The sequence below is a fragment of the Rutidosis leptorrhynchoides genome, chromosome 11, assembly GCF_046630445.1.
Source record: "Rutidosis leptorrhynchoides isolate AG116_Rl617_1_P2 chromosome 11, CSIRO_AGI_Rlap_v1, whole genome shotgun sequence".
In the NCBI taxonomy this organism is placed as follows: Eukaryota; Viridiplantae; Streptophyta; class Magnoliopsida; order Asterales; family Asteraceae; genus Rutidosis; species Rutidosis leptorrhynchoides.
In genome coordinates, this window is record NC_092343.1 from 164,314,080 (window position 1) to 164,324,666 (window position 10,587).

Here is a 10,587-nt window from a genome sequence, read left to right on the forward strand (position 1 = left end):
GGTTATCTGACTGGTTTGCTGAAGTGTTAGAACGGCTAGCTGGTTGGTTCAATTTAATAGAAAATGAGATCAAATGCTCATTGCTTGATAGTTCAGCAACAAGCACGTTTTAAATAAATAGTTCGTAGGATGATTTGTTTAGGTAAAATATACACCACAAAACTATAGTGTTATAAAGAGACCTTAGTTTTACATATTTAAGGTGGATGGAAAGTAACTTTAAAATACACAATAATATCGAGTTTTCCCTACATTTATAATTTATAGTTATAATTTCAGAAGTAGCCCCTGTATCATGAGCTGCTGTGTACAATTCTTGTAGATTTCTCAAGTAAGCAAGCAAACCACAAAAAATACCGAAAGGTAGTAAGGTTTGTACCTTACAAGTTGGAAAGCAGACATTGTCATGACTAATTAAGAAAGAACAAGGAAAGTATTGATTATATTGTGCACAAGCTACCATACCTACGATCGTTCCACACAATAACTGACGAACCAAGAAATGCTTCCTGCTATGGCACACATTATTTATCTTAATAACAACCATCGACCATTTTTTTTATAAATTACCAGGAAACATGTGTTGCAAGTTGCAACTTTTGTATTAATTAGTACCCAACATACAAAACATGGAAAAAAAAAAAAAAAAAAAAAAAAAAACAACATGAGATAATCAAATCTCAATGTAATTGGAAGTTGTTAAAGAACTAGCTACAGATTTAAATAGAGAAGCTCTGCTTTCGAGGAAGCTCGTGGAAACTGCATAACATGTTTACTATTGAGTCTTTCATGAACATCAGTTACATTAGGTTGGATCGACATTTTTTCAAGAGTGGGAGAATGAGCAAGTAAAAGCTTTATAAAGAGCAACACGGGTCTCGATCCATCTACACGTGTGATTTCTATAGTTTTCAACTGATTCAATGTCTGGCCCAAACAGTTTGATGCTTCCAAATAACTGGATGCCGGTGTCACATCAAAATGCATGTGCCGAGTCTAGTCTAGAAAAACATTAAAATTTAGAAAGTGCATTGGCATCAAACGTATTCGCTATATAAGCATATAAAAGAAGTTTGACATTATTTACCGTCAGCAAATTCATCAAATGAAGTTGTTCAATGTCAGGTGAGTTTCGAAGCATACGAAGAGCACCTTGAAGTTGATCCAGATCACCAAAGTTGATGTTTACAATCCTAAGAATCTTTAAACTATTAGCCTTGTTTGGAAGCCACCTAGATAAATTTTCTGAAACAAAAAGTTGTGCGGATGAAAGAGAGATTTCCAGTTACAAAAGAAAATCTAAAAACTGCTATAAATTGGACTAGAAAGGTATTCTCTTTGTGCAAACTTGATATGATAGAGAACGGTATTTTTCTTTGTTCTTTTTTGTCGGCATCACCCAGAGGGGAATTAACCATCTTCGCGATCATTTGCGACGCATGCAGGGGCGGTACTTAGTGGAACCCAAAGGGGGTATCCGGCCCACCTGGATTTTACGGAACAAAAAATTTTACACTAAAATTTTTTTTTTTTTACAAAAAAATAAGGTTTTTTTTAGTGTTTGCCCCTGCTGACAATGAAAAATTTATTAAATTTTTACACCGCCCCGTCTGTGTCCGAATTCAAGTTCCGCCACTGGACGCATGCACGCACTTTCGGGAGGAAACCCGAATCACATTGCAGGAACTCGATCCTTAAACCATTTCGACCGCGTTTGAACCTTTAATGGATCTAGGAGAAAACCCCCCTCAGGTTTGATCTGGAGCTCCATATTTCATTTCTGGCAGATTAATTTAGAGGATGAGCTGAGCGAGGCTCAAACACAAGGAATGGGGATACCACACGCCTAGAAGTGCGGTGGTGATAGAGAACGGTATTAAACATTACAATTTAAAGTTCAAATCATACCTTAAGAAAAAAAACATCCATGGTGAAATACACAAGATTGGGCAAGTTAATTAAACTCGTTGCATAATTCATTTTTTCATCACCTAAAATGGATTGGTTGAAAGCTAAACCAAGTCTAGTAAGACATCGATCATGCAATAATGCGAGAAACAAGGCATCGGGGGAACAATTAAGAAGTAAAGTTTGCATCTTTGTAGCCTTAATGTTGAAATTTTGAACATTGATGCATAAAATCATGTGCAACTTCTTAAGCTCTGGTAATTCTATGACAGTTGTACATAATGTTGAAGATGTGAAGAATTTGATCAAAGGAACAAGGCTTGACTTAATGAACAAGTCGTAGAGAACTTGACTTGGTGAACAAGTTGTATGGAGCTTGACTAGGTGAAGAAGTCGTAGAGATTCTCTTGCCTTAATTAAATCTTCTAGTAGGAATGGAGTATGGAGCAAGTAATAGATATTTATGGAATGTCTTTTGCTTGAAGGATAAGTTTAACTTGGTGGACAAGTTTAACTCTTCCTATAAATTGTAACCCCTAGCCTCATTGTAATTGTGTGCACAATAATATAAGAAAATCTCTGATTTGCGCCCGTGGAGTAAACCATTCTCCGTGTTTTAGAGTTGGGATATAACCACGTTAAATACCCGTGTCGTTTGTACTTTATTTATCGTTATGCTTTAATTATTCGTTTGTCATTTGTGGGTTAGTGATTATGATCAATCACTTGTCTTGTTGGGGCCTACCGAATTTCTATCAAGTGGTATCAGAGCTCAAGGTTCGAGTATAGACACAATGGCGAATTGAAAGTATGGTGAACGAACGACGGGCATATGATGTGATGCAACATGTATCATGATCATGAGATCAGTCAATGGGGTCGATGATCGGATCGATGGGTCTTGTTGCTGAGAGATTTTCAGGAAGATCCGGGTATCAGATCTAAGTTTTCATTCCTTGCGGTCCCGTTCAAGGGAATGATGAACTTTCAAAATTTGGATTCTACTGCACAGATGGAGGAGAAAAATTGTAACAGGTTCGTTAACCGTTGGATTGGTTTGAAGTTTTTATCGAAGGTTCTAGATACGTAGTTCTAGTGGCCGTAAAAATTTGAGAAAGATCGAACAGTTAGATCTCGAGATATAGTTTTTCGAAGCTGCTTCCATTCAGGTTTAAACTATTAGGATTTGGAGCTGTTAGAGAAGAAAAATCATTACGAGTTCGTTAACCGTCGGATCGCCTTGAAAATATAAATTTAAGTAAAAAACGTATAGTTCTAGTCGTGGTCAAAATTTGACAGTAATCAGACCGTTAGATCTGGAGTTATGGTTTTTCGAAGTTGTAGTTGTTCAGGTTTGGAGCTGCAGTGAGAGAAAAATTATAGAGGGTTCTTCTACCGTTGGATCGACGTGAAACTTGTACTGTAGGTTCTAGAAGTACTGACCTAAGAGTGGTAAAATGTTGGTGATGATCGGACCGTTGGATCTTGAGATACGATTTTTTAAGTTGCAGCAGGAGAGAGTTCCGATTTTGATGTTGCGAGTGGAAAGACGATTTGTATTGCGAATCCTCGGGCGATAAAGGCTGTGATTTTTCAGAGATGTAGCTTTGTTACTGGAGCCAAAATATATTCCGAATGTGATGGACGGCGCCACGGGCGCATCTCTCAGCGTGCGTGCATTCCCTTGGTAATGTTGAGTTGATCCTGAAGTCTTGTATCGAAATCTCACTGGTCCGCACACAGACAGTTTGAGAGTTCTGTTTGGCGGCGGTAAAAGGTTGGGTCCGAACTATCGTTGGAAGGGAGGCCCATATGGACTTGAGTTTGCGGGGAGGTTTGTTATGGTGCAAACCAAAGTCATACATGGGGTAGAAACACGTGTGTGCTTAAAAGGTGGTTTCTCTCTAGCTTTGGCGATAATGTAGCAAACAGTGGGACAAATCGAAAGTAGGAGTTATCCAGAAGGTTGGATACTCGCAGGTTGTAGTTTGGATGTGTGGATAGCGCAACGTGACATTTGCAGCATGTCGACGGTTGGTGCACCCCATACTTGGCGTATGTAATTGCGCACCCTCAATGGATGAGTCAATCTTGGAGCCTTGTACCGTAAGTCGTCTTGATGTGGTCCCAGTCAGCTTAGATCTGGACTATCATTAGAGGGAAGGCATAGTTGAACTTATGTTTGAGGGGAGGTTTAATGGATTGCAAATCAAAGTCCAACATCAGATTATTTAACAGGTCGACTAATGTATTTAGTCGAATATTCTATAGTATATGGAATATGTGGGCAGGGTTAGAGCTTCTCTCACTGAAGAAATTGATTTGAAGTTTTCAGATATGACGAGTTCGACTAGCGTTTTGGGTTTGGTTGACATTAGTACACCAAAGCGAGCGGTTTTCTTCGGGGTGACCAATTAGGAATCTTTAGGTGATGGTAGAAGTGGATAATCTTGTAAGTCCTGGAACTTGAGCTTTCTAGAGGGTGTCGGAAACTCGATAGGAGTTTGGTAATCGACAGAAGTATCGAGCTAGTGGGAGTTTGACGACTAATGGGAGTTATGGAGACGGTTATGCAACGTTGGGTCTCTGGTATTCACATGATTAGTGCGTATAACACTAGGGTACTTGTATGCTGCAAACATACCCTCGAATGGCAAAGAGATTTGCAACTGACTGGTGGAACGAACCAGATTATTCTCGAATAGCCACGATTTTATTTCTTACTCGTACAGTGGGAGCGTGCTTGGGATGAGAAGATGGGGTTTGTGAAATTCATAGCTATGAGATGGGTCAGTGTACCAGCGCAAAAGCGTTAGAAGTTCAAAGGTATAGATTTTAAGGTTTTGCGTTCTCACTGGAGCCTTGATGAAGAGTCTACGAGGGCGTCTGTTGGATTTTCTGATTGCTGGGAAGGAAAATCATAGATAAACGGTGAAATCCTGTATGAGGGTGATCATTGACATGTGTGTTCGGGATTGGACATGCCTAGAGTGATCGGTGAGGCGGTGTAGTCTCATGAAGAATCCTATAATTGAAGAGTTGCATACTTCAATTGATCTTCGGGTAAAAAGATGATCTTCCGGTAAGAAGATGGTGGTGCAAGAAACCGAGATGGCCCAAGTTAGTAAATAGAGATTGGTGTCCAAAGACTTCCTTCCCTCTAGTGTGGAAGAGCGGCGTGACCCGGATGTTTGATTCCGGCGATATCAAAAGTCGTAGCTGAAAGGAGATCGAGAGTTGCTATGGGTGTTTGAACAACATTGACAGTTGAGGCGGTTATTGATTTCTAGTTCCGACAAGTAGTGTTAAAGACATTGTATCAAAAGTCTACTCATTTGACGTATGTGATGAGTGTATGTGTCCCAAATGGAGTTTGGCGGTATAATGGTGGTTTAACTTTCTTAGATGGAATGGAGATTGATATTCGGGTTTGTTCAAAATTTTCAAGTGGGAGATTGTTGAGTAGTGAAGAGTTTGCTAAAAGTCTTCAAGTAGAAGATTGTTGAAGGTGTGAAGAATTTGATCAAAGGAACAAGGCTTGACTTGATGAACAAGTCGTAGAGAGCCTGACTTGGTGAACAAGTTGTAGGGAGTTTGACTTGGTGAAGAAGTCGTATTGATTCTCTTGCCTTAATTAAATCTTCTAGTAGGAATAGCGTATGGAGCAAGTAATAGATATTTATGGAATGTCTTTTGCGTGAAGGACAAGTTAAACTTGGTGGACAAGTTTAACTCTTCCTATAAATTGTAACCCCTAGCTTCATTGTAATTGTGTGCACAATTATATAAGAAAATCTCTGGTTTGCGCCCGTGGAGTAAACTCTTCTCCGTGTTTTGGAGTTGGGATATAACCACGTTAAATACCCATGTCGTTTGTACTTTATTATCGTTATGCTTTAATTATTCGTTTTTCATTTGTGGGTTAGTGATCAATCATTTGTCTTGTTGGGGCCTACCGAATTCCTATCACTTGAGTTGTCCCCAAATTTAATATTTATGAGGAGGAGATCTTCGAGATAAAGAAATCCTGGAAACGCTATTGGCGGCTTAAAGATGCAGTTTTGAAGTTGTAATTTTCTCAATTCTAGACAATGAAACAAACAAGATGGTAGTCGATAACATTTGTTTGAATTAGAAAGGATGAGTTCCCGAACATTGCCTTTTGAAAACGAAAAAATCCATTGATTGATTTCTTGGAAGCTATCAAGATATATCTTTGGTATGTAGAGAATCACCTTCAAGATAGGACCGGTTAGATAGTTGAAGAGTTGGTTTGTGATCCTTATCAAGAACCATTTTTGGCAAACTTTTCAGAAAAATTCTTATCAAGAACCAAAGACCCCATTTGTACCTCCAGTTTGTTGATAAAATGCTAGTCCTTACATCAACTTGAATAGGTAGTCAAAGACCCCATTTGTACCTCCAGTTTGTTGATAAAATGCTAGTCCTTACATCAAATTGAATACGGCTCTATTGAGTCGACAACAATCGTCGATTTATTGGCGACTTGACTGACTCTTAGATCCTAAATTAAATTCCAGGCAGGATTTAAAAACCATGGAAATTTTGATTCTACCATTTTCATGGCGTCTATTATTATTATTTATTTTTTGTATTTTTAATTTATTTTTTAAAAAAAAAACTTTTTCCTACTTAAAGGCCGGAGGTCCTCTCGGAAGCAATCTCTTTATCCGTCGAAAAAAGAGAGGGATGACTTTCTCTACTCTTGAGAGTGTTTCACTCTGGGTGGAGAAATGACTTGTCTTTATTTCTCTGATAGGGGAAGGATTGTCTACATCTCACCTCCCCCATACACCACTCATGTGGTATTGGGTTTTGTTGTTGTTGTTGTTGTTGTTGTTGTTGTTGTTACATCAAATTGAATGGGTAGTCGCTCTAAACTCAAGTTTGTCAAGTTGTCTTGCAATTTACTGATTCTATCCTCTTCATCACATGTTACAAACCTCCTCTTATGATTATCTATAAGACAATTCAAGAAATATAATAATGAGTTTTTGAAAGACAACCAAGCAGGACACAAATAGTGAAATACAATTTAAAAAATCCAACAGTGAGAAGAAAACCAAACTCATCAAAATACATGGAACAACTTGACATTGCTGATACACTTGAAAATTTTCTAAATGTAAATACAGTTGTCCGTAACATGAGAAAATTGCAACAAAAAACATTTAACAAAACAAACACATGAAACTTATAAATAGAGGGTGCAAAACCACATTCTCTTTGTAGCACTTTACTACCCCTACAGGCTACACTATTGTGTTTCAATAAAAAAAAATGTGTACACAAATCTATATTTATAGTTATTGCTCTATAGCCTTCTAAGTTCATTGTAGACTAAACTCAAAAGAACTGATATTTCTGCTATGTTTTGACTAGTAATCTAACCCGCTCATACTATATAATTACTGTAGACATTAAACATCTGAAAATGTAAAATCATGTGAAAACCTTGAAGTACTCCTATTGTTGGGGTGCAAACCCAATCCCACATAGGTGGGAGATAAATTCCAAGGGCAATATATAAGATAGTGGGCTACTCCCTCTATCACCAATTGGTTTTAGAGTGGAATCTCAATAGCTTATATGATTGTGATACTTGGTGGTTAATTTTCAAAATCAGAGTTAAGCAGGAACAAAGAATGTATGACCTGAAGTATAAAATTATAAGAATTAATGAAAGAATAAAAGGAAGTTGAATAAAGATGTAGAAAGTTACCGATAGATGTTCACAATTAGGGATGAATCTTTGCGCCATTCATTCCTCTGGACCTCCCAAAATGTTTACATCTACGCTCTCTTTTTTTATTTAGGGCACACTCGGGAATTGTCGGAGCGGACTTCTTTCAACGTGGAAAGAAATATTGCAAGGAAAATTTAATTTAAATTATTGATTCACTTGCTTCATGTTTAGTTTCCTAGATGTTGGCTTTAGTAGGTTTGTTCCTCATGTATTTGTTACTTGTCTAATTTTGATACCGACGTATTTGGTTTCAGTTTTACGCCTTCCGTCGGTTGGAGTTAAAGTCGACTTGTAACGTAAACTAGCCTTGATATCGGTGAAAAAGTCACGTTTTTACCCCCGATATTAAGCCCTAAAACAATAAAGATTCAAACTTTTTCGGAAAAATTATCGCTTTTTCGGTTGATTTTGTAGATTAAGTAATTACGAAGACAATACAAAAAGAATCAAGTAAAACGGAGCTAAAACGAAGATTCTAGAGCGAAAACGGTGAAAGACAAGAAATCAAGTTACCATCCAGTGAATTTCAGCTGACCAGGCAACCTAAACGGCCTGCCAAACTTCTTGCCTGTATATCAAACGGCCTGCCACACGGCCTGATCAAACGGGCACCTTAAACGGGCAAACCAAGCAAACGGGCCTAGCAAACGGCTTGCCAAACGACATGCCAGCCGTTTGCTGGCAAAAATCAAGTCTATTTAAAGGGCTCTCTCCATCCATTTCAACACACACTTAATTTGTAATTCATTTTATATTTTCAAGCTCTTAGTTAGTTTTTAGTAGTAGTTAGCTTAGCTTTTATTTTTCGGAGGATATCCCGGCAAGTCCCTGCGATCTCGGGCAGATTTCTTCAGCCTTTTCAGATTTTCATCCGAAACGCTTGTCTTTTGTATTAAACCCGTGTTCTTACTTTTTATGTTTAATAACGCGTTCCGATATTACCATGATAACTTAATTAATCTGTATGTTGCCATGATAGAAGTTTGGGTTAGTGTAATTATGTTAATTAAGTACGATTACTGTGGTAATACTGAACTAGTAAGTTTGATAGATTTGTATGCTAGCATCTTAAGGATTGACCAACCTAGGTTGTGATCAGGATTTGTCCACCTATATGAACTTAGCTACTTCATAGGATTAAGACCCCTGGTTATACTATATCTGAAGATTCTATGAACTCGGTAAGGTCGGTGTTCCCGAGAGGCATTTAATGCGCTTTTAGGACACGGAACTTACGAATTGAGACATGAATAACCTAGTATGCCTATTGACTGTTCCGAAGAGACTTCTTAGGAGCTTTTAAGATCTAGTTAGTGCCTTCACTGTATGACCCAAGCCTATTGCATGTTCTTGTTTGATTGTTGCCTTAGGATTAAGTCATGTCAACTGTATAGGTATTTATTAGGTTTCTATATGCTTTACTTTCAGTATATCATTTGTAATGCTGTATAATACTTGAACTGATATGATCTCATTAGTATAATGAAATGGTTGTTAGTTTTCATTTAAGGTTTTGCCAACTTAAATCGACGGACTCCTTCCGTTTGTGATCAGTGTTCAATCAACACGGCACATTGTTATTCAATTAACGAAACTGATAACGAGGGTTAGGATTATACCTCAACTCACTAATAAACCTAGTACTTTACTGAGGATAACCTCCGAGGTATAGCTACCTTTCAATTATACAATCAAGTGACATACTTTTCACTGCTCAAAGAGAACTCCGAGAGTTCAGAGACAAGTAGGTCTGTGTAATTTTCTCATTCAACTAGATCTACATCATTCCAAGCATAGCCTTAACATAAGCATGATTACCTTTTCCTAACCCATAACTAATATCTTGGTCAACATATCCCTGATCTTCATACTCCGGATATCCTTCCACTTGTTTACTTTTCCGCACTTAGGACTTTTAGCTTAAACCAACTACTATCCTTTATCTAGATAATTTAAATAAAAGATAATTATCCACTTGATTTTCAATTCGTTAATCCATTCAAAAATACGACACTAGGTTAACTTACACCTTCTACACCTTAGAAAATAAAAGTAAATTTAGGCCCCGCACAATATAAATAAACAAAACCACTGTGTGCTACTTTGATCAACTGAACAAAACCGTCCATTTTGGTTGTATCCTAAGTAGCACATCAAGCCCGTCCGATTTACTTTCATTTTACGTTTCTGTTAGAATCTTCATTTTCCGATGAAAGGGTCATCTATATAGTTTTCGTTATTTTTGTCCAAAAAATAAAAAAAATTAAAAAATCAAAGTAACAACACAAGATAAAAAAATATAAAAAAATTTCTAATGTGTATTTAGAGCCATTGTTGTAACAAAACTCAATTACTCTCTGATTAATCCCATATTACTCATTTTTGAGAGCAATCCGTTTCAATTTTTAAAAATCTATTTAATTAAACTGCCTACGTAGATTGACTAGTCAAAATCGAAGTTGGTAATCAAAGTCGGTCAAAATCAAAGTTAGTAAACATTTTAACATGAATTTAAACTAGAACTTTAGAGTTTTTAAACAAAAATAAATAGTTTTAGACAATTATGTTAAAGTTAACCTTTATGTTTATGGTGTTCTTCTATATTTACACATATAATTTTAAAATTTAAATGTATAAAATACAATGCAATTAATCCCCGAATTGTCAATTACTCCTTCCAAAGTCCCGACCAATTAATCTCTGAATAGATAATATTATAGAAGTTCTCTTTAAAGTAAAGTATAACCTCATCTAAAAAGATAAGGTATTTGCTCCCCCTAATGTCCCCTAAGCACTAGCTACCAATCTGTAAGTCTAACATGGTGAAGGAATTAAGCACTACATTCTATCATGCCTAGCTTTTCAACAAGAAACTTAAAATGAGCTTCGCCTAAAGGCTTAGTTAACAAGTC

General features: G+C 37.0%; 1 protein-coding gene across 1 annotated transcript; it reads right to left on the bottom strand.

Annotated features, from left to right (window-relative positions):
• Positions 1-711: 711 nt before the first annotated feature.
• On the bottom strand, positions 712-1,418 carry LOC139875188 (F-box/FBD/LRR-repeat protein At1g13570-like). Its single transcript, XM_071862538.1, has 3 exons — positions 1,349-1,418; positions 1,088-1,245; positions 712-996 (listed from the first exon to the last, which is right to left on the bottom strand). Exons 1-3 carry the CDS (start codon positions 1,416-1,418, stop codon positions 712-714), a joined length of 513 nt encoding a protein of 170 aa, XP_071718639.1.
• Between the last annotated feature and the right edge of the window lie 9,169 nt (positions 1,419-10,587).

Coding starts and splice junctions, on each gene's coding strand:
- LOC139875188 (XM_071862538.1), bottom strand. CDS start 1,418: ATGGTTAATTCCCCTCTGGGTGATGCCGACAAAAAAGAACAAAGAAAA. Junction 1,246..1,348: donor ACCGTTCTCTATCATATCAA/GTTTGCACAAAG, acceptor TTTTTGTTTCAG/AAAATTTATCTAGGTGGCTT. Junction 997..1,087: donor ATTTGATGAATTTGCTGACG/GTAAATAATGTC, acceptor TTTCTAGACTAG/ACTCGGCACATGCATTTTGA.